Below are 24,745 nucleotides of genomic sequence, written 5' to 3' on the forward strand. Positions count from 1 at the left end.
GACTTATACGTTTAATCTATACTCTTAAATTTGTTTTTGATAGGCTGGCGAATGAAAAATTAACTTGAAATTGTTCTAAAATTTAGGCCGGCACATTCTTAGCAAGCACATTCTTAGCAAGCACATTCAAGCCCAGTGGTTTGATTACAGCATGAATATGTACATTAGACGGCGAACTGAATTTTTAGACCAGCGAATCGTAATTTTGTTTTGACTGACAAATTTTGCCGTTCGTTGGGCAAGAGCAAGACCACTTGACTTTGATAAATTTTCTGTTGGAGTCTCCTCAACATTTTCTTTAGAGTTAGACTCCATCATGCTACTGTTTTTCTGTATGTTATATTTCCAGTGTTAATTTATAGAATCAAAATAACAAACGTTAAAGGCAAATTCGACGAAGAAGCAGGTTTGAAAGGAAGAATGCCGCAAAAGGAAGACTCGAAGTCATTCAAAATCATTTTACCACCAGAATTATCAAAATATTATGAAGATAAAAATAAAGTTTTAGGCTCAGGTATTTCTCTTTTTTTCTTTCCTTGTCTTGAATTGATCTTATCAGGTCTCTTTACACCGCCCGTAAGAAAACGCGTTTTCCCCTACGCTGACCCTAATCCGCCACTGCTCAATTTTAGTATTCAGATTAGCTAATCTTAATTCAGATTAGCTAAACTTAAAATGCATAACGTCGCTTTTAGGTTAAAAATGCAAAGATTTTGCCTATTTAGCGTCGGCCACGATTTTTTTGCTGGCACTATACAATTCAGCAACCCTAACACCACAGGAAGCCCTCTATAATTTAGATTTATAGTAATTAAATGAATTGAATGTTTTAGGTGGATTTGCGAAAGTGATATTAGCCGAACACATAGCTACCGGACAAAAAGTGGCAATCAAAGTAATGAACAAAAATTACCTCAAGAAAAAGGTATTTGTTAGTATATTTTATGGAATTCTTTTAACTATTTTAACGGACGATGATTGGTACAATGGATCGGTCCTACATACCAAGGTCCCGTTCTTTCAATATGTTCTTTGCAGTTTAGTTGTTTTTGTTTTCAGGCCTGGTTCCTACCGTGACCCAGATCGTCACCCCCCCCCCTCACAAGAAAGTCGAATCGACGAGTATATTGTAGAATAGGCAACGGGGGGTGGCTTGTTCTTCCAATAGTTTAGACTTTCACAATGACGAGATCTACGAATATTAATTTGTCCCTATCACTCGACCACGCCCTACCCACCCTTTACTTCATTTTTATTTTCCACATTTATAGGACGACTTACATCGAGCTTACAACGAGATTTACGCGTTAAAACATCTTTCACATCAGCACGTTTGTCAACTATTTGAGGTCTTTGAATGTGAAGAATTCATTTATCTTGTTATCGAGGTAACAACAACATTGCTTAAGCTTGTGTTAATTAACAATTTACAAGAGTTATACTAGGCCATTGAGTTTAAAGCTGAAGACTAGATGTAAATATTTAGCCTTTCCCAAGCAAGCCAAAGATTTGCGCCGCATATCGGATAACGATTGAAACAGTATACCGCTGGTAATCTAGCCTTTGTATGAAAACCACGCAGGCCGCGCAAGTTGGATTAGATAGCTAGAGTTGATATTTTACGTGGATAGCCCAGTATTCTAGGATTTTAGACAGGCTTTCGATTGTTTTCACAGGGTCCACAGCCAGTATGGGCTATCTATGAACTGAAAGGAACATTGGAAGGAACGGGGATTCGAACCGCGAATCCCTGGTTTGAGATGTTGACGCCTTTGAGCACTTGGCCATCACTCCTTTGAAAATAAGTGGCTCCAAATCCTACGTATGACATCATGTTTTTACAAAAGAGGTAGAAATAATAGAATATTTTTCCCCTCATTTTAGCATTGTCCTGGTGGTGAACTTTTTGATTACATCGTGACCAAGAAGCGGCTACAAGAGAGGGAAGCAAGATATTTATTCAGTCAAATTTTATCAGCTGTTGCTCACTTTCATAAACATGGATATGCTCATAGAGATTTGAAACCAGTAAGTGTTATTGACTTACCTTTCGCCTTTATCTCCGGTTAGCTTTGATCTAGATCCTGATTGACTACGGCTAATCAGCACTTTTTACCATCCTCAAATTTGCGGGCCAGCGCTGTGGCTTGTTTCTAATTGTTTCAATCCCGTCCGCCTTCCTCAAAAGGGTAGACACTTGTTAGTAAGCGTAGAATGATTTTTATAGATTTCAATATTTGTAATATTAATGTTTTTTTCCTTTATTTTAGTCATAATAAAAAATACCTTGACGATACAATCGATATTTTTTAATATTTTTAGCTTTCTATTACAATCGGCCAAGCAAAATATTATGATCAGTTATGATCGGAGTTTTTTTTAAATTGCTACCCGCGGAGAGAGCTCTAACTTCGCTTGTACACTAATGATGTAGCGCCGTTTATCGTTAGGCAAAGTTTCAAACACTAATGGCTTCTTTGCGGGTACCAACTTTCAAAAACACTTCGATCAAATATGGCGGATATAATTCTCCATAACTCGAACTCGCACGGAGAGCACAAATTCGTTCGAGTTAAAGAAAGTTAATGAGATTTTACTCTAAACGTTTAAAAATGTTCATTTTGTTGATATTTTACAGGAGAACATGTTACTGGATGATGATAAGGTAAAAAATTATCTTCATACATATTCAATTTTACTTCCATCAAATTCAAACGAACAGAATTTTCAATTTATGGACAAATGCTCCTAATACTATTAAGAAATATTGTTTATTACTAACAATGTCCAATAGGCTCTTATTCCGATGTCTCAAATCAAAACTGTCATTTATTTTATCATAGAATATCAAGATCATCGATTTCGGTTTATCAGCAAAACCGGAGAATGGTTTAACAAGTGCCTTGAGAACCAGAGCGGGGTCTGTTCTCTATGCGTCACCAGGTATAATACACCCTTCTTCAACTATTCCATTTTCACTATCTAACTTGTATCAGAAACACACAGAATTGAGATTGACAACTCATAATACTCATAGGTAGATCTCACCAATACCTTGTATTGCAGACTTTTATAGTTTGTTCACAACATTTAAAAGGGAGAGTTGAGTTTACTCTCTAGTCAACCTTTAAACTTTATAACAGTTATTTGGTTCGAGCTCTGGACTTTCTAGTGCCCGCTCGTTGCAATAATATCGTGTACGTGATTTGATTTCTTCTCGCCCCATCCTAAAAACCGTTTCATAGCCGTTCGCATCCGTTTCAAGGCGTAAAAATAGAGTAGTGGGTTGATTAAGGATTTGCAAGAAGCTGAGAAAAAGGCCCACATGTTCAAAGTTTGTACCCAGTCCGCATTCTCCGCAAAAGTCCATGAAAGTGCACAAATAACGAAGGGTATATAGCATAAAATGTTTGTAAAAACCATTAAGAATAGTAATATTTCTTTTTGACGGTTTTGCTTGTTATGTCTGCTTACTTTCGTTTGAGCATTCTGTGTTTCGTTGTTTGGATTCAAAGCGTTTTTATGACGTACCTTTGTTTCTCTTTCGACCTCAGTCATTTCAGTTATCTGAGTTTTCTCCATTTGGTTTCTTATTCCGAGAACGAAAGGTGCTACCATCGTTGGCGTCGGTTGTCGGGCGGCGGGTGTCAATTTATGAATCTTTCGATTAGCTAATTTCATTACACCTCTTATACGCCAATTAGCAACAGCAATGAAAACCAAGGAACCAATGAAAGAAAATGATTCCACCAACATCAACAATATTAGAAGCGGTTTAAAAATCACAATGCACATCATACCGAAGATGAGTAACCAAATACAGAGTATAATCCAAATGTAGCATCTAGCCTGGAAACGTTGGTATTTGAACGGGTATAATACCGCACAGTAACGGTCGGTGATCATCATGAACACCATAAAGAAAGAAACATTGAACATATAGTGTGTAATGAAATACATCGTGACGTACAATCCACAATCATAACGCCGGTCAAGCGCTAACAAAAAGTTTGCACAAAATAATGGTAACGGTAGGATTGCCACGCAAACATCACAAACTGCTGTACTAACTAAACATAAGTTTGTCAATGTCTGTAAACCTCTATTCTTGAGGATTACAATGATGGCTATTAGATTTGTAGGGATGATGAATAATGCCAGTATGATATCAGCTGGGATGGACAATAGCATTACTGTTTTGTACGGCTCATATAACGGATACATTTGCCATGCTGTGTGACATCCATAAACAAAATGTCTACTCGAATTTTGTATTTCCTCTATTTTCATTATGTGTAAAATAGAAAATCAACTTTCTCTGAAAACTGGCGCAGAAATTCGTACCGAAAAACTGTATCCTTGGGGTTAAATATGATTTTCTAGTCGTGAATAAAGTATCACTTTCAAGCTTTCAACTGAAGAAAAGTGGTTTTATTTTATCTTTTTATCCCGCCTTACTTTCTAGCACTTTCAATTTTCATTTTTTTAGTTTTCTTTTTTATGTGGGTCTCAAATATTTTAAAAGCATACCCATTAGTTGATTCTTGTCTGTAATACCCCCTTTTTGAAGAGAATTAAACACCCTTCAAAACAACCCTCGTGAAAGCCGGAAGAAAAGTTTTATTGTTAACTATTCAAATCATATTGCACTTGGGAGATTCACAGGTTTTTTTCATGGAAACAGAATTTCAGAAAATCCGAATCATGAGATTTTTAATCAAAGATAAAAAATCGAGTCCGCAATATTTCTTTCAGTATAAAATACTATATTTATAAAGATTTTTAGCAAACATTGTTTCTATTACTCGCACTTGTCGAAGTAATTTCATGTTTATTTCGAATTCGACCTCTTGTCAATATCTTTCCAACGGCATTACGAATCGATTTTAACGAAAAGCAAAATATAATCGGATTCAATAAAGTCTTTAAAGCGATAAATGTGAAGCCCCACATATTCAACACTGTTGTCCAATCAGTGTCGATCCCCGACAGCCATGCAGCTGTAACAACTGCATAAGGAATATATCCAATGAACATGGAAGCTAGCATAAGGAATGTTAATAAGGCTACTCGTCTTTCCTGGCGTGTTAAACGTCTTTGTGACGGTTTTGTACGTGTAGTTGGCTTCTTAGTTATTTTAGATGTGTTTGGTTGTGATGTCTCGTCTTGTTGTCTATTGGGTGAAGATAGATGTCCATTTGTGAGATCCACTTTTGATATCGACGTCGACTTTTTTCTATTGGCTGAATCCACTTGCTCACTATTTATGTTGTGTTCTTTGAAATGTCTTTCCATATTTGGTGTTTGCTGTGTTTGGATATCACAACTAACGGATCGAACTTGATTGTAAATCTTGATGTGAATGAAAAAACTATACCCACCAATCAATAAAAAACAAGCAGCTTCGAAAATGAGAATAGCGTTAAAGGTTTTCAGTGCTAGAGCCACGGTAACAAATATAGCATCAGCCGCCCATAGAGTCACGATGCCGTAGCGGTATTTCTGTACTCCTTCACAGCTGATATGTTCGTGGTAGTAATAAGGTTTGAAGACGGCTATATATCGATCCACGGCTACCGCTAAGATGATCCAGAAAGATAAAATCCCAAAGAAATGTATCGATGCCATCATGATAATGAATAAATTACAATCATGCGATTTTTGTATGTAAATCCGTAGAAAATTACCTGAGAATAGTGGAATACATATTAAGCCGTATAGAAAGTCACTAATTGCAGCGTTCATTAGGAGATAGTTGGATGGTGTTTTTAGTGTTGGGGTTTGATAGATCGCCAGAATGACCAAGAAGTTTGAAATGATGGTTGATGCACAAATAATGAGATTGACGCCGATCGATGCCAGGATCGCATTCACATTGGAATCGTCTAATGGATACTTGGTGCCTAAAAGATAGAAAAATGTTCGGTCTAATTTACTTTCCATTTTGCGGCCCGGACTCCTCGTAGAATATGCAATTTTATGATTGTATCAAGTTAGCTCAAACAAGGGGCAGGAAACATGAGTCATTTGATTCGATAGATTTTCTCAGGAAATCATGTGTAAACACGAATGTATAAGCTAGGCGACCAAGTTAACGATACACCTAGTCTGTTTTTTAGACCTATAGTTCGTGCTTCAAAAAGCTTACCCAAAAGTATACCGGGTGACCCACGAAAAAGTTCGGACGTTTCTCGGCGTCTTGAGGCCGAACAAATGTCCCAAAGTGCTTGGAGTTTTATTATTTAGAAAGTAGATATCCTAACTTAAAATCCTAGCCATTACTTTTTAAATTTGACGCACAAGTTCCCTAGTTATGAGCTTTTAAACTCAAAATTCACTTTTCGGAAAGTGTAAAAAACAGGTAAAAAAGGGGTATCAAATTAGGTATTTTTAGACGTTTTTGATATACAGTTTTTGAGAAAATTCCTTGAAAGTGCCAATTTTGATAAAAACTAGTCTTGTTTTAAACAAAAACTAATTTCAAAGGTGTTTTTAATAATTATTAATGTCATAAAACTCGTTAAATAAGTCAATTTATAAGAGATTTTCTAATTGATTGCATTAATTTAATACCTCTTTTTTACGTATTTTTTACACTTTCCGAAAAGTGAATTTTGAGTTTAAACGGTCATAAGTAGAGAACTAGCTGGTCAAATTTAAAAAGTGATAGCTCAAATTTTAAGTTAGGATATCTACTTTTTAAATACCAAAACTCCGAGCACTTTGTGACATTTGTTCGGTCTCAAGACGCCGAGAAAGGTCCGAACTTTTTCGTGGGTCACCCGGTATCAAGATAAAAACATTTAACGGACCGAGTTTCAATAACTGAGGATATATGATTCGGTGTATTGTACCTGATGTTATGCCACATGTGAAGAAATAATACAAAGTCGAGTCAATAACTGAATTTGAACCAACATCCAAAGTATCATTCTTGGTCATTTCCTTTGTGTTTCAACTTTATATGAAATATTATAGGTAGTTGGATTTTAAATGGCACAGTACCATAACGTGAACATAAAATATCGATATCTAGCCTTCAACCTAGCCAAAGTCTTCCTCAAACACTTACTCAAGTCAATTTTATATAATCAATATATTCTGTGTCATATGATTGAATCTATAATAAATAGCACTTAAAAAATTATAAATAAGATAATTATAAAAGATGTAATTCAATTCTCAATAGCTATTACATACAAAAGCACCTACATTATCTTTGACTCCATAGGAGCTCTCTTTATCATCCTGAACTTTGTAAACATCCTCACTATGACTTTTTCATAAACATTAAACCGCCTACTCTATTCAAACTTTTAATCAAGGAGGTATTGGAAACTGACAATGCTCATCTCTTTATCTTTTAGAACTGATTTCTGGAGAGCCATACTTTGGAGATAAGGTAATTATTCACAAACAATAATGATTGATTTTTGTTGTCGAAACCACGGAATCGCATACGTAATATTTATTTCAAGTCTTTCGATTTTAGAAAGACAAGTCTGTCTCAAAGTATGGGAAACGCCCCTTTTTAAAGATTTCTTAGAACCCATTCCTGTTAAATTAAAATATTATACACAGTTGGGAAAGTATTTTTGAGAAGAATATTTAAAAGATTAGATAATAGCCGAAATTGACTTAATTTAACTTTTGGAGGAATATCTCGTTTAGGAAACAACAGTTCTTTCTTCATTCCGTTTCAACTTTCTTTCTTTTCAGACGGATATTTGGAGTTTGGGTGTTGTACTTTATGCTTTACTTTGTGGCTTCTTACCCTTTGACCATGAATCTACTGTCGAGCTTTACAAAAAGATTAAGGTAACAGTTTTAACAACTAAATATTCACATTTCGCAAATCTTCAATTGTAAAGTCGAAGAACTGGAAGGTTACTTTCCTTACCATTGTGAAAAGTGAAATTTGAATTTTGTTTAAAATCTAAATTTTAAAAGTAATTTTTACAAGCAAGGAAGATATAGTCAATAACTAGCTGTAAATTTACTATTTTTTATAAAGTTTTAACTCTAACTAAAAATTATTTAAAACTTAATACGATAAAATAGGCTGCCACAACGAAACAAAAAACCTATGTTTATCGTTCACTTATCAACTTCAAATCTTTCAAATGATAACAAGTTTTGCGAACTTGATTCTATTTCACAGTTCTATTTGAAAAGAAAACCTTGATTCATGATCTTTATTCTTCATCACACGAACTTTCTATTACAAGCACTGGAAGGAAGGGACAGCCTCGTTTTCGCAGCCTAACCTATTGTTGATGAGTTCATAACTTTTGTTTTTTCTATAGAAAGGTGAATTTGCGAAACCGCCTTGGTTATCACCCAGTAAGTTTTCTTCTTCACGTTCATTTTATTCCCGCCCCATACCAAAACATTATTTTTATCCATATGTGAATATTCCCTTCATTTTTGTGCTATTTTCTCAATTTCTCGCGAAGTTTAGGTGTGATATTCAGTCTTATTTTACCTTGCCCCAAAATAAAGTGCCAATTCCCAAGATGGCCTCCATAAAATATATTAAAGACAATTGATTGAATTAGTTGAAATTAATTGATGATAGCCATCTTGCAGAAATTATAAAAAGAATTTATAAGATAAAAATACACAAAATAGTACAAATAAGTGAGTCGCCTTTTTTGATTAAAATCTCCAGGATTTAAAAAAACAATTCGGAGCAGGAGTATGAAGAAACAAGCGTGATCTTCGTTTTCTTCCAACTGATTTTCATTTTTCATTTCTTTCTCCTTTTTCAGAAAGTTTATCTCTCTTGAATGGGATGTTAGAGGTAGGTAACCATGTCATTGAATTCAAAATTTTCCCTTTGAGAAAAATTTTCCTGTTATCTTTGAGACGATATCCTCATTCTTTGGACAATTCTTACCGCGCTTGAATTTTCTTGTAAGTTATCGCAATTCATGCCTTGACGGAAGCCGATAATATAATTTCAGATTTTCAAACAAGCGTGAACATTCACTGCTTAAATGCTTAACAACGTTTAAGTTTGGCGAAACTTTGTAACACCCATTCAGCCTAAATATGACTTTTGTTTTGTTTTTGTAGACTGATCCAAAAAGACGAATAACAATCGAGAAAATTCTCTCTCATCCATGGATGGCTTCAAGCTCCATTCGTATTCCTCAAGAAACAAAAATTACTGTAAGGACCCTCATTTTTTTACTCTGGTAAAAAAACTATGCGAAGTAGAAACTAACGATGTTTCTTTTGAAGAATTTATAAGTCTTTTTTGACACTATTTCTGTGAAGATTCTAAACTTTTTGAATTCCTTTTCAGAGAAATGCATTGAATTACCGTGCAGTACAGCTTATCGCTGCTTACTTCAAATGGTCATTGGTGTACGCCGAAAAGAAAATATCAGCTGTAAGTTACCATAGCTTTTCTAATATTACTCTATCATTTGATGCGATTCAAGTTTCATCCGAACGAGCCATTTCATCAAGGACGTTTTTCAACTATATACCACAGACCACAGTGCAATGCTGACATAGGAAAATTTGAAGTGCCAAAATTTTTTATCATTGATATTCCTATGAGCTGGTAAGAAAGTTTTTGAGCGCTTTAGGCATAAACATGTTCAGTGTTTTTATCTTCTCATTAACAGTTCAAATACAACCAATTGACAGCCATCTATTTCATTCTATGCAAGTCATCCGAAGAAAAATTATCTTTCTTATGTAAATGTTGGCTGAAACGGGACCATTTCATTGGCGAAGCTATGAAGTAAGTGAAGTCTGAAATATCAAACCATAACGAGAGGGTTGGGTTAAAATTAACTTGGGTCGAATGATGTCCAATTTTCAAAAAAGCAATCTGCTGATGACGTCATTCGACCCTAAAGTGTGGACCCAACCCTGGCCTGTTGGATTTAATTTTCAATACGAATAAACTTATATTCTGCTTAATGTTAGTTTAAAGCTGGAATTAGAAATTACTTTGAGTTGAGGTATTATGTTTTTTTTGCTGGAGTTTTATGAATAATTTACTCTATGAGTATTTCATCTAAATGTATTTGTGTATGAACTCTATTAGGGTACAACCAATCAAAAGCTTAACATTGCAATGGCTAAAAGAAAAGGCTCTTTTAGCACTGGAAAAACCTGATGAGTGCTGTTGAAGTCATTGTAAGATATTTACACCAACTCTGTATGTGACTTTTTGTCAAGAGGAGCTACCTTGAATAAGATCCACTCGATGTTAACTTTCCTACAAATAGAAAAATATCCCTTTAATGTGTTTTTATTGGTAGCTTCTCTAGATAAATGGGTCTCTTTTCTTTTTCTATTTTGTTTACTTTTTTTTTCTCTTGTGTTTCTTTAGATCAACCCGTAGTACTAATATTGTGCAGGAAGGGGTAAGTGGTAGTGAAAATCAAAAATATTTTTTACCCAAAAACTTTTTTGTTACCTAACTACGAACCGTTTATATCGAAACACGGGCGGCAAATTCATGAAAATAGTTGAAATTGTAAATCAGGTGTTGGTTGGTCGGGAGCTTATAAAGCCTCAAAATTATATCAACTTCAAAGTCTATTCTACATTTTAAGAGTACGATATAATATTTGTGAATAAATTCTCGTTCATAGTTTGAAACTTTTCAAGTCTGCACTGTACATCCAAGTAAATACCTGATTTACGAAATCATTGTATCATGAACTTCATGCCACACTCACAACAACTAATATGTATTGCACATTTCTTTAAACACCAAAAAAATAATTACTAACAAAAAAGTACATTTTCACTAACACTTACCACTTCATCACAAACACAAAGTTTTCTGGGAAAAATTTCCCCAGAAAATTGACATCACTTCTTGACAAACTCCCTAACCTATTTGACGAACTTACCACTGGAAATCATCACACATCCCTCACTACTCGAAATAGTTTCCCGACTTCGCAATATTATATACAACTGCCTACCAACAAAAGTTTTTCCCTGAGTGATATCTTTTTACCATCCATCTTAAAATTGTTGAGTGATTTTTAAAAATTTTTATCAAAACGGCTAGACTCTGTTTGTTTTTTTTACTTTGTGGAAACCGTCTTTCTTTGATTGTGCTTGAAATTCTTATAAAATTGAATAGTGTGGTTTCTCCAAGCTCAAATGTTTGATTAATGATGATTCTACCTGAACTAATATTTATTCACTTGCTAGCTCTTTAAAGAGGTTTAACAAGTGCCCATCCATACTGTGATTTATTAGTTCCCATACTTCAACATCCATAGACGTTTTCATAATTTTCCTCGTCAACAACTTTCCTGATAATATTATTTTCATCTCCATTTCATATTTATCGCTCTCTCTCTTCCTCTCTCTCTGGCATATTACAGTAAAATACAACATCGTCCCATTTTTGAATTTTTTTTATTCAAGAGATTTTTGCCTATAATCAGACTGATTAATCTGCCAACATTACCTGCATTTCATGCGAGCACCAAACGTTTAAACAACCTAACACATCTCTGGTGTCTCAGCGATTCGGAGACCTCTTTTGGGTATAATGAAAGGATAATAATGTTAATGGAGATGAGAAAACTTCTTTTTTTGTGGGTTTAAATTCCAAATTCTATCGTCTACAATTCAGCGGGGATTCGATTTTTTAGCTAATTTTTATTAATGGAGATGGGTCTCACCGGGCTGTCATACAAAAGTGTTATAACATCCACATAACGTTCTAAGATGAATGTCGAAACAATTTTTCAAGACAGCTGGGTGGGATGTAAGAGTCTTGAACAACATCGCTAACTTTGGCCAAACGGTTTTGTTTGAGTCTCGCCAAGATAAATGAAAGATTATGCTGTTAAATGTTTCTCTAAAACATCTCTCCTCTTTTTTTAGATTGGCAAAGGATTTTTATGTCCATCAAGCAGTTTCGTGTATGAGACGACCTATGCGACTCCAACCAACACATCTGAGTCGTCGGCAAAGTCGTCACAACACTTACCACACTCGACACAGCAAACACAAGAACCCTATTCAACACACCATACTCACAATCACACACAACGCTCTACATCAAAACATAAAAGGATCTCACAACAACATGACACGACACCTTCACAGACAGCGGCGACACAGCAGACAACACACACATCAAAGAAACACGCGCGACAAGAAAAATGCAAATCAAGTATACAAGAGACAAGTAAATTCAAAGAATTCGCTAATAACTTTTTACGGAAAAAACGATCCAGTACTATCGATTCGACGGCCATCAATAAAGTCGATCGCTCGCGTGACAATCTAGGCGTCATTGAAGAAGGCCGAGGCGCGAGCCCGAAAGTAGAAAGCAGGAATACGCCAGGTAATAACAGTATTCCTTCTCAAAGCTATAAAAGCTTGAATGAATATGTCAATAAAGTTAGCGAACGTTATCATTACTGTCCTTCAACATATTGGGTAAAGGGTCGATATAAGAAACATATTGGAAGCTTATTATATTAATGTGAATGAGATTCTCTTTTTTCAGATATCAGGATTCAGAGAGAAACGAGCAATCTCAAAAACACGAAAAGGTAAATCTTCATTTTCAGATAGCCCACTCATTACGAATTCACCTTAATCGATAAACAAGAGGGATACGGGTAGTATCAATTTCTGCGAAGGGAATCAGTTGCTATTTTCCTTTTATCAATCCTAAAAGCTACCTGTTAAATGTTGTAATTCAAATAACAGCCTTAAATATTAATTTAGTGAGTGTTTTTGTGCAATTTCCTAGAAATTAGGTGTTTTAGAGTCCAAAAAGTCTTAAAATGTTCTTAACTCTTTCTTCATAGTTTGGCCATCGAAGCCTTATGTTCTTATACAGTTTGTTCTTTTAAAGAAACTTTATAATGATGTTTCCTCTTTTTTAGACTTGCTGTTTCTTGTATAGACCAATTGAACAGTACAAAGATTGAACCATCAAAAATGGACGGTAGTAATAATAATAATGATAATGGAAAATCGTCAAAAACGAATTCTTTAGAAAATAAATATGATAGAACGAAAATAAAGAAGGATGCCGATAGACCAAAGAAAGCACGCTCTATGATGCAACTCACCCAAAGACTATCTGGGATCTTCAAGCATGAAGTGAAACCAAGGAAAGCGAAGGTTTGTGAGTTAGATATTTTAAAAGTGAACTTCGGTTATTCGAAGTAAGATAGCTTTTCCACATGAATCTGTTTATTTTTCGTAGGTAAAAACTTAGTTAAAATATTCATCGATGCTATGAATTTTAGTTGGATAGTTGTGGCGGATATGAGGGGCGGGCTTTAAAATTTATGATGGGAAGTGTTTCATTTATCCATACTCCTTATATTGTAAAGGAATGAAGGCTCTCTGTTACAAATTTTGGACTCCTTCAGATCCGCCACTGTATCGAGTCTTTGATGTATTCATTACCAAGAGAATTGATTCTTCAAGGCTTCCAATTATGAATCCTGAAAATTGACGTTGTCTATTTGGTTTTTTTTGTCAGGGTATCTACCATGTGGAGAATACATCATATCGACCACCAGATGAATTGAAAGAAGAGCTATCTCGTGTTTTAAAAAATCTGGTGACATCTGAGAATTTAACATCATACAAGAATAGTAACGATAGGTGAGATTCTAATCTTGAAATATTTAGTGAAAGAATGGAAAATAAAAACAATAGGTGAGATTTGAAACTTGAAACCTGTTTGGAAAAGAATGATAAATATAATTTGATAGAGAACAATATTTTCATCGAGTTTTTTCATAATTAAGTATCTAAAATTTCAAAAAGTTTTACTAGGTAAAACCTTTATCTAATCGTGATTTAGGGCTTGATTTATTGGATAGATTTTCAACCTTTAATTTTTGCTTTTTTATTTCAGCTACCTTTTCAAATGCAAAATTTTGGGAGAAAAAACATCTACAGTTTTTGAGTTGGAAATTTGTCTGGTGCCCAACATGGAAAATGTTTCAGGTAAATGAGCTTATTGGTGAAATGTAACGTTTTTGTTCCCATGGTGATAGTTCCCTGGGACTTTTGTTTTGGGGGAAAACTTCCTCAGGAGGGGTTTAGGGGTACACACGTGTAACTTCAGAAGATCGATAGATGATCAGAGGTCCCATCAAGCGTTTCAACCCCCAATTCTGAACTTGTTTTTCTAAGTCTTCTAGTTTACTTTGCAAGCAGTTGAATGGGTTACCAAGAGGAAATAAGAAAAGTATCATCCTCAGTTTGAGAAATGCAGTGGTTCAAGAGGAGGGTTTGGCGGTTGGCGGTTGGCGGAGGAGCAGAATCTGTCCTCTTTTCGAACGGGTTCCGGAATCCGACAAAAATTTCGGCCGAGTTTCGGAAATTTGGGACCTCAAAGAATATGGAATTTTTTGTTTCTTTTTTAGACGGTTTGACGGAAATGGGACAAAAAATTTGCGGTGGATTTGCGTACCGCTTGAACACCATTCACTCTGTGTAATTTGTTTCACATTTATTTTTATTTTCAGGAATCCGGCGAAAAAGACTTGAAGGTGATTCATGGAAATACAAAGAATTAGTTGAGCTTATCTTAACTTACATGAAGCTGTAGCCAGACTATCGTAACAAAAATTTGTGCGACGAAACATACCTCTTAATTTTTCTTCAGAGTTGCATCAGGCTATTTTTGATTTGAGACACGCTGGACTTGGAAACTCATAAGTTGTACAGCTACATTACCAAATACTTTGTCTTCTATCCTTCTATCCGATACTATTTTTATATAGATGATTTTTAGTTGGTATAGTAGATTTTATTAGCAGGAGCTGGTCTTCTGGACATTTTAGAGATTTTAGAATATAATTTGTAAATACCAGAGATTTTTCGCTTCAACTTTCAGAAACCTGAAAAAATATTTTTTTGGTTTTCTTTCTGAAAGTTCTATGTATCGTAATAAAATTCAATATATTTAAAAACAAAATTATATGAGAAAAATCTTATACAGAACAACAAGTTTATTATTTTTGTCAATTATTTTTGTCAATTATTTTTTACATATAATAAGTTAACAATTCTAATATTATTAATCTGATTTGTATATAAAATTTCACTGCAAAATGAAGTATTACTAAAAAGTCTTAAAAACATTTTTTTCAGTCTTTAAATCCCTTTTTGGGATGATACCATCCCTGCCTCAGTGACCCGATTTCAATATTTCTATTTTATATGGCTAGGTACCATTGTGCCTGGAAATTCACCTTCAAAAAAATTTCAAAGAAATTTCAACAACATTTCTTATGAGATTTTTGACCTAGTTTTCCAATGAGGATGATGGTATTTTTCTCGTTGGGAAAATGTTTTGCAGATTTATTCCACGTGATCTGTGACTAGGGTACTCTGTAGCAGAGTGTATCTCACGTTTATCGTTTCGTAGTACACTCTGTGCGCATTGTCTGTTAGACTAGTAAACTAGTCGTTGAAAACAGACCCATATACAAAAAATCAAGCTCCAATAAAAAGAATCGAAGAGGTGAAGTTTGCGTCTCTTTTCTGAATTTCAACGACTAGAAGCTTCTTCCATCAAAAAACGTTGTTTAATTATACAACTTTTTCTAGGTTTTTGAGAATCCATCCTACTTTTTTGACTAAATGATATTTCATAGTAACATTAAACATGGAAACATATTAATAAATGAGCATTTCCAAAAACGCAATAAACAGAAAGAAAAATAAATGCAATCCCGCACGGGTCAGACATACAGAAATCTGTATGTCTCTCCTTACGATTTTAGGTGAAGAAAAAAAGGCGTTGGAAGTAGCTTCTAGTCGGTTATTTTCCTTTTCTCTCACGAGCGCTGAATATTTAATTAGTGTTTACATTATTTGATTGAAAGTTTTATTATAAGGTTATAAGTAATAACCGATTAGTTTACTAGTCTAATTGTCTGTTTGATAAAAAAAATTCCCGTACGGGCACCTCTGCGATGAAGTATGCTTTATAAATAGCAACACTTCTCTCAACGCCTATCCCCTCTCTAACCAACACTCCATCGCAGCGGAAGGTTTGAAAAATCTCAAATCAGAAAAGACAATGCCAACAGACCCTCTACGGCAATGAATTTTGAAATTTGCCGTAAATACTAGGTATGTGTACAGACAATGACTAGGGTCGCACCATATTCTTATTCTAGAAAGGATCACAGAAGTAAAAGATATACACTTTAAGAATTTGAATTATTTTCATTAAAATCTTGACATTTGAATACATGACGTCGTGTTGATTTCGTTTGACTTGCAATCGACTTTTCAGACGTTTCCGAAGTTCTTCGTTTATTTGAGATCCCTAAAACACTTTTGAAAGCATTTCTCATTTGTTTGTTCCGGACTCCGTACACAATCCAATTACAACAACTATTCATATATGCTAGTATGAAACTAAATCGTTTCCACCAAGAGGGTACCATGGATGGATGGAAAGGTTCCAAACCACTGGTGATGAAGTATGGTAACCACAATAAGAAGAAAAACCCAACAACAATCATGACTGTTTTCAATGCTTTCATTTCTGCTTTCATCTTTTGTTTCTGTTTTTCTTCACGCCGTCCGATTGAATAAGTAAACATCTGTTTCGTTTGTTTTCGGACGCTGATACAAAATATTAAAGTATAAACAATCACCATGACAGTGAATGGGAATATAAAATATACTCCACCGAGCACTAGCCCCAGTTTTGGTTCATTTCCAAGATAAACTTCACAGTCTAACATAGTCGGCGTGAACCGCACTAGCCCGACTCCAACGAATGGTAAAAGCGAGCAGACTATAGATACAGTCCATACGATAAAAATCGCCACAGTTATCGAACGTTTATGAATAAATTGTTTTGCTTTGTAGGGGAAGTTAATGGTGATACACCTTTCCACACTGATCAAACACAAGTGATTAATTGAACCTGCTCCAAATAAGATTCCCAGAGTTGATGATACCACACACCAGTTACAACCGAACGTCCATTTCCCAAGAACCATTGCGATTCCCAATGAAAGTAGCCGTACTATTGGACCTAAAAGGTCAGTTATTGCTAGAGAACATAGCAGTGCATTTGTTGGAGTTTGTAAAAGTTTGATTCTATACACTGCAACAATGATGAGTGAGTTACCAAAAACTGATACGATTATTGTTAAAAATATAACGGTAGCTACAGTATAGGCTTCTGGTGGTGGGATGGTGTCAGAGATTTGACCGTCACATCCATACAAGAGGTTTGTACGTGATATATTTTCACCTTGATCATGGAGGTGGAAAAGCTGTTCCATCAGGTGAGATGGTTGGTATATTGTTGGTTGTAATGTTGTTGTAATGTTTGCTGAAAATGAAGAAATGGAATATAAATTCACTGTCTCTGACCTCCTGAACTCTAACGAGACAATTAAACTTCTAACACAGGATCTCATGAAATTGGAGTCGGCCCGGAGAAAGGAAAACTCTTCCATTATAGTATTTTAACACTGCTAGTGGAGGTTACTCATCACAGACAAATTGCGTATTTCATACTGAATTTAAACATAGAAAACTACCTTCACTCGTATATCTCTCTCTCTCAATCCGGCTGATAATCGAAGTATCGATTGACGTCAAATGAGCTTAGTAAAGCTCAAATTGCAGATGTAGAACGATAAACTCGGGATACATAGAAAAGCTCTTTTAAATTACTTTACCCAAGACTTTTCTTTTAAAACTGATGACTTGTCTTGAAATCGTATTTCTAATTCGACTCAGCACCAAATCAATTTCGTTGCATTAAATTCCTATCAAAATCTAGTTGATGAGGTGTGATAGAATATTTGGGTTTCCAATTAATAAAAGTTTATCAATCACTTTCAAAGTTCAGAGCAAGTTAAACGTCGAAAAATGTAATCACACGACCAAATGAAAAATCAGTAAGAGAAAGAAAGCCGTCTTCCTTATTAGGACTACAAAATTTTACACCCTAGACTCTCTACACTACTCTCTGATATCATGTTCATGCTGATATTTCAAGATATTTACTAGCCGTAATTTTCATTTAAGTGCCACCGCAACAGAACGATCAAATAAAGATATGATACGTCTACGTTACTTCTGTTAGAATGATATCTTATCCTGAGAGAAAATTCACTCTTTAAATACTAGCAAATGTGTCCATCTCATAGATATATTCACTTAAAAGAGAGTGATTAAAGTTTACATAATTTAAAAAGTAACACCCGTTTTGTTTAGCTGTATCTTATTGTAAAGAATGTACTCAACTGCCATTTACTCTCTAGGGCAATACGGTCATCATTTTTTTAAAGAGATAAAATCCCGATAAAATATATTTCCCAGGGTCACAGTCAGTCGGGACCACTATATGGAAAAGGCAACTATTGCCTTAACGGGAAATATTTCCCGAACGGGAAGGTGGAAAACTTCCCGAAATGGCTAGACTTTGCAAATCGGGAAGTTCACCAGTTTCCCGATCGGGAAGGTGGCCTCTGAGCACTCCGGAAATGCCTGTGGAAAGTTTTAACCTCTTTTAAAGGAGGGAAAATAAATAATATTCACCAGGTAGTTAAGAAATCCACCGGGTAATTCTACTTTCCCCATTCCCAATTAAAAACTTCCCTATTTGGAAACTTTTTCTCGATCGGGAAACAAAAATCTGCTTTTTTACAAAAATTCTATTTCCCGTTCGGGAACAATGAAAAGTTCTTGACCAAAACGGGGAACAGAAAAGTGATGAAATTTTCAATCTGGAAACAGTTTCCTGTTCGGGTTATTTTCACCTTCCTGTTCGGGAAGTATTTCCCGTTAAGGCAATAGTTGCTTTTTCATGTAGTGGTACCGACTGACAGTTCATTGGGTCTTAGAATAAACCTGATGTGAAATCTATATACATTTTGATAGAGTCTGCTAAATTGCGTGGGTTGCGTGTGTGCGTGGGTGCGTGGGTCAATATTTTTGCGTGGGTTATTTTTTTGCGTGGGTGCGTGGGTCAAAACATTTTTTGCGTGGGTCAAATTTTTTGCGTGGGTCAAATTTTTTGCGTGGGTCAAAAATTTTGCGTGGGTCAAAGTTTTTGCGTGGGTCATTTTTTTTGCGTGGGTCATATTTTTTGCGTGGAACAAATTTTTTGCGTGGGCCAAGAATTTATAAAAATATCTCTGGGGAACTAAAAAAACTAAAATCCCTTTTCGAATCTTTTTTTTTCTCGAAAAGTTCATTCGAATGATCAACATTCGAACAAAGACGAATGTTCAACATTCGAACAAAGAAAATTCGAACAAAAAAAAGAATGCGTAACAACAATAATTGAAAGAATCAAAACAAACAAAAAATGTATAGATATTTTTTGGGTCGACAATAAATTAGTTATCACATAACTTTTGCAATACTCAATATTTTACTCGTTCCAGAACTTTTACTCATAAAATATTTCTCGTATTACACGTGAAGTCATGTGATAACTAGTACATATAGAAAAAAAGTTGTTAAAAAAAACATTTTGTCAAAATATAAGTGTGCGCTATTGTGTTTCTTCACGTTCGTTTTTCATCAATTTATATATACATTGTAAAACTGCATTAATACCGATCACCTACAGATCATTCAAGAACTTACTATACTACAAGCTTACTATACTAAATATTATATACTAAATATTACTCGAAATATGAAATGCTAATTATCTGCACTCCCAGGGGGTACTAGGGTTGGAAGATGAGGGGTATGTCCGGATGGGACCTCCAAAAACCGACCCTTAGAGAGACTGATTTTTGCTGAAAAGGTGACCCTTAGAGAGACTTTTTTGAAAAATTTTCTTCGAAATTTGAAAAATTTCCTACCCTTAGAGAGAATTTTTTCCAATTTTTTCACTCTGAATCAAAAAAATTTCCTGGAAATCCTAAATTTTCCGACCCTTAGAGAGACTGATTTGAATTTTTGTGATTTTTGCAACCCTTAGAGAGACTTGACTTTGAAAGGTGAAAAAACCGACTCTTACCGGCCGTCTGCACATACCCAGCACCCATTTTTGCCTAAGTACCCCCCCCCCCGGGTCTGCACACTGCCCGGATTTGACTGCCAATACTAATACTGACCACCAAAAATTTTTGACCCACGCAAAAATTTTGTCCCACGCAAAAAATAGGACCCACGCAAAAAAAATATGACCAACGCAAAATTTTTGACCCACGCAAAAAAATTGACCCACGCAAAAAATTTGACCCACGCAAAAAATTTGACCCACGCAAAATATATGACCCACGCAAAATTTTTGACCCACGCAAAAATTTTGACCCACGCAAAAAATGTTTTGACCCACGCACCCACGCAAAAAAATGACCCACGCAAAAATATTAACCCACGCACCCACGCACTCACTCGACCCACGCACCCACGCACACACGCAACCCACGCAATTTAGCAGACTCATTTTGATAGGCCATATTACATATAGTAATCAAATTTGCCTTGTTCAGAGCGGTTAATAACTACTTGTGGTTCAAAAAGGGAATTATGAGCAAAATTATGAGATACCTACCCAACTTCCTTATGCCGCGTGAAACTATGCATGCCATCCTCGGTCGCTTTGGGCTCCCTGTGGTGGCAATAACTTCAAACCTAGTCCCAATAATTCTGATGGCTCTCACGAGAATCTTTGAATTTTTAAGCCCTGTATAATGATTTCATTTTGGCTCCAAGACTAATTTTCAAAGATAAACATTAAGATAAAACTAAGGGTTTAGCTTTTAAAAATATAACTGGAAATGGATCAATTAATAGTTCTCCTGCAGGGTTTCGACGATGAAATCTTATCTGCTTTTCCCATCTTTTTTTATAAATAATGATCCGGGATAACTCACATCAAAGGAGCCTTTGATTTTGTAGTACATCTTAAAATTTGAATTCACCTCTGACTATGAATAGAAAAAAATGGATTAGAACTCAAAGAAATTCTGAAGCCTTAATATAAAATCCCCATGTCATAAATTGGTGGATGTAACACCTATTCGGAATTTGGAAATATTCACCGATAACAAAAATACCCTAAAGTTTCATTTTTGTTTGATAAATTTCAGAAAATTCGCCATAATTTTGAAGAAATTTCCATATTTTAGTTGTTATGAAAAGATTTTAAAAATTCCATCCATTAAAAGCATATGACTTTCCATCCCAATGAATTATAAACTAGCTCAATCTCATCGGGCCACTGAAACAGGGGTGTCTAAAATTACACTGTCAAATTATCTGTAGCATTCTGAAAAGAGATCTTTATAAATCTAACAAAAATATCTAAATACCGAAGAATCGAAGAAATAAGAAATAAACAGTTAGAAGCCAAAGCTGAAACTATGCATGCCATCCTCGGTCGCTTTAGGCTCCCTGTGATGACAATACCTTAATACAAACTCAAACCCAGTCCCCTAGTTCGCTTTTGATAATTCTGATGGCTCTCACCAGAATCTTTGAATTTTCAAGCCTTGTAAAAGGATTTCATTTTGGCTCCAAGACTAATTTTTCAAAGATAAACATCAAGATAAAACTAAGCTCTTTTCCCATATTTTCCTCAAACAAGGGTTTAGCTTTTAAAAATAGAACTGGAAATGGATCAATTAATAGTTCTCCTGCAGGGTTTCGACGATAAAATCTTATCTGCTGCTTTTCCCATCTTTTTTTATAAATAATGATCCGGGATAACTCACATCACAAAGGAGCCTTTGATTTTAGCTGACTATGAATAGAAGAAAATGGACCAGTCGAGATCAATTTGATTTATTGTTCTACGGGAAGAAAAATGTTGGTCGGTCGGTATAATAGAAATAAATCTTTTTAAATCTAGGGCTGAAGAGATTTGTGAGGTTTCGAAGAAGCTGACTTTTTCCCTTTCATTAATGAGTGACTATCGTGCCGTTTCCATTGGGATATCTTAAATTCAGAAGAAAATGGATCAGAAATCAAAGAAAATCTAAAGCCTTAATATCCCCATGTCATAAATTGGGAAATGGAAAATATTCACCGATAACAAAAATACCCTGAAGTTTTTGTTTGATAAATTTCAGAAAATTCGCTATAATTTCGAAAAATTTCCATATTTTACTTGTTATGAAAAGATTTTAAAATCCCATCCATTAAAAGCACGAAAGCAGACGACTTTCCATCCCAATGAATTATAAACTAGCTCAATCTCACCGGGCCACTGAAACAGGGGTGTCTAGAATTACACTGTCAAATTATCTATAACATTATGAAAATTACAAAGTGTACGAACAGGTGTTATTATAAATCAAATAAAAATATCCAAATACCGAAGAAGAATAGAATAAATAAAAAATGAACCGTTAGAAGCCAAAGCATAAAGATCAAGTGAAACCCTATCATAATGAAACGGTCCAACGTTAGTACTAGCTTTCAAGAATCTAGAACGTAAAATTACATTTTAACAAACTGTGAAAACACAAAACTAACAAGCCTACTCCTAACAGTTGTCTTACTGAGTTTATCATTAAAAAATGAATTAATCTTCAACTTAAACCTGCCCCCTTGTTGTTATCATCTTAAAATTGTATTGCTACCCTGATAAAAGCTATCCAGGGTTCCAGCTTAGCTTAAAAGTGTTCATTTTCTGTGTAAAATGAAGTTACATTGCTTCTAACCCCGAGATCAGATTGTGATTGGTGAGATGGGTGAAAGGGATGGGTGAAAACAATACAATCTGATTTTTTTGAGGTCCATGCATTTCCGAGAGTGGGCTGGGAACCGACTGGGAACGATAACAAACTAGCGAAACTTGAAATAGGGCAGGAAAATTTAGTTTTTGACTTTCCGGCGCACAATTTTCTGCGGGAGGACTATTTTCCTCTGATGGTAAATTTTTAAGGGCCTTCAGAGGTTACTACCCGTATGAAAATTATGACCAGCTGTTATCAAGTTAGTTGAAGCCAATCAGCAGTCAACCAATTTCGAAAGATTCTTACTTCCAAAACATAAGAAGGATAACTTTCAATGTATGGTCAATTTCAATCTAAAAAAAGTCCCAACTTCTTTACTTTGTCATACCACTTCACTAGATTCAAAAAGTTCATAAATACACAAGGCGCGCTAGAAATCAATCCAAATCAAAAAATATTTGACAGTATTTACTTTACCATGATCTATATGATAAATCTAAGATGGTTCTTGAAATTAAAAAGAAACTTCTCATATCTTGAAACAAGGCTTTTAACAGAGGACATTTTCAACAACAAATTTCCTTTGATGCGTCAGTGTGATGTTTGCTTAGTATCAGCAGATCTTTTGACAATGTTTTGTCATTTGAAAAGAATATCCACTTTAAAAAAATCGTTTACACGATTACTGGAATGTCTTCATTATAGTCTGAAACCATACAAACTTTTCCCCTTTCCAACAAGCTCTTATGATAAAGGTATGATTATGTACTGATTGTTCTAATATGGGGGCTTCACGGTTGGCGGCGGAGCAGAATCGGCCCCTTTTTGATCGACGGAATTTCGGAAATTGGGTCCTCTGACGAAGACGGAAAATTGGACAATTTTAGTGCAGAATTTGGGAATTGACAAAAAATATTCGAAGTTCGCGACATTTTTGAGATCGCCTTGAATTTCTTCGGTGGCGGAATCTTAGTCCTTTTTTAGACGGTTTGACGGAATTTGGGAAAATAACTTTTTTTAATTTTTCCGCTCAATTGCAGAATCGGATACCCCCTGAACCCCCCCTAATATATACAGTCCCATTATTGAAAGTTTACAATTCAAGTGAATTCAATTTCAGAAAAAGATTTGAGCTTAAGGCTGTGTATACCTTTCTTGACACATTCTCTTAAGTTTAAAAATCTGTAAAATCTGTAAAAATAACTAAACAGGCTTCAAAATATTGAAAAGTGGCTTTTAAATATCTTCTTTCGGTTTAGTAAACAGCTGGAAATCTTATATAATCTATAATGGATCATTTTCATCCAACATCGCTATCCCTTTTCACGACAGCCTTTTTATGGCAGACCACGAACTAAAAAATAATGCCGATAAGAACCAGACAAAAAAGGGTGACATAAACTCGTTCCTTCAAAATCATCTTTCCGTCATCTTATGTCTCCAAAGAAAATCCTTTATCAATAAAACTTACCTATGTAATAATTTCAGTAAAAATATTGAATGAACAGGTTCCAATTTATTCAATAAAATCAATCTCAACGTAAATTTTGCATTCTCTGATTTTAAATCGATTTTCATACCAATAAACAAGAGCATGTTTTACAAACATATACTTTTTTAAACTTTTCTTCCCGCGGTCGAAGATGTTTTCAGGCGGTATATTGTAAGAGTTGATTAGAACATTTGCAACTTAAAACCTTTCGCTAATTTGTTTTTCTGTTACTTAGAAGATAAATTCCAAAATAAAGCCGTGAAAAATCTTCGTATCAAACATAGAAAACAAGCTTCCATGAAACCTAAGAATTTTTGCCTTTGTTCGCAGTTTTGATGATAGCCATTAGATGGATGTGGCTCTGAGTTTCCTTCAACTTCGTGTCCCACCTTCCCAATAACAAGAGCTGATGATCTACTTCGCTAGATCACTTTAAGGGAACTCATTTTTACGAAATAGCTAATATTTTTGGTGATCAGCAAAGATTCCTAAAATTTGGCATAAAACTTATTTTTGGCGAGGCAGTAATTTTTATAATTTTAGTGAATAATATTTAATTTCGCGAGGAAGTTATTTTGGCAACGCGTTAATTCTT

General features: G+C 34.9%; 3 protein-coding genes across 3 annotated transcripts; 1 reads left to right on the plus strand and 2 right to left on the minus strand.

The window, feature by feature from the left end:
* The first annotated feature begins 365 nt into the window (after nt 1–365).
* Nucleotides 366–15,108, plus strand: LOC136824626 (maternal embryonic leucine zipper kinase-like). The gene is made up of 20 exons (XM_067080620.1): nt 366–514; nt 834–925; nt 1,272–1,388; nt 1,885–2,028; nt 2,639–2,665; nt 2,844–2,943; nt 7,368–7,402; nt 7,720–7,818; nt 8,307–8,343; nt 8,772–8,803; nt 9,079–9,174; nt 9,311–9,397; nt 9,639–9,757; nt 10,355–10,388; nt 11,878–12,343; nt 12,509–12,554; nt 12,894–13,134; nt 13,502–13,626; nt 13,883–13,974; nt 14,499–15,108. The coding sequence occupies exons 1-20, from the start codon at nt 421–423 to the stop codon at nt 14,579–14,581; spliced, it is 2,166 nt and encodes a 721-aa protein (XP_066936721.1). The 5' UTR covers nt 366–420; the 3' UTR covers nt 14,582–15,108.
* LOC136824616 (trace amine-associated receptor 8a-like) lies at nt 4,742–7,027 on the minus strand. The gene is made up of 2 exons (XM_067080609.1): nt 6,855–7,027; nt 4,742–5,903 (listed from the first exon to the last, which is right to left on the minus strand). Exons 1-2 carry the CDS (start codon nt 6,940–6,942, stop codon nt 4,783–4,785), a joined length of 1,209 nt encoding a protein of 402 aa, XP_066936710.1. The 5' UTR covers nt 6,943–7,027; the 3' UTR covers nt 4,742–4,782.
* A 902-nt stretch (nt 15,109–16,010) lies between the features above and the next one.
* LOC136824637 (beta-2 adrenergic receptor-like) lies at nt 16,011–17,331 on the minus strand. Its single transcript, XM_067080630.1, has one exon. It carries the CDS (start codon nt 17,283–17,285, stop codon nt 16,191–16,193), a length of 1,095 nt encoding a protein of 364 aa, XP_066936731.1. The 5' UTR covers nt 17,286–17,331; the 3' UTR covers nt 16,011–16,190.
* Between the last annotated feature and the right edge of the window lie 7,414 nt (nt 17,332–24,745).

The sequence above is a fragment of the Clytia hemisphaerica genome, unplaced genomic scaffold, assembly GCF_902728285.1.
Source record: "Clytia hemisphaerica strain Z4C2 unplaced genomic scaffold, Clytia hemisphaerica genome assembly, whole genome shotgun sequence".
In the NCBI taxonomy this organism is placed as follows: domain Eukaryota; kingdom Metazoa; phylum Cnidaria; class Hydrozoa; order Leptothecata; family Clytiidae; genus Clytia; species Clytia hemisphaerica.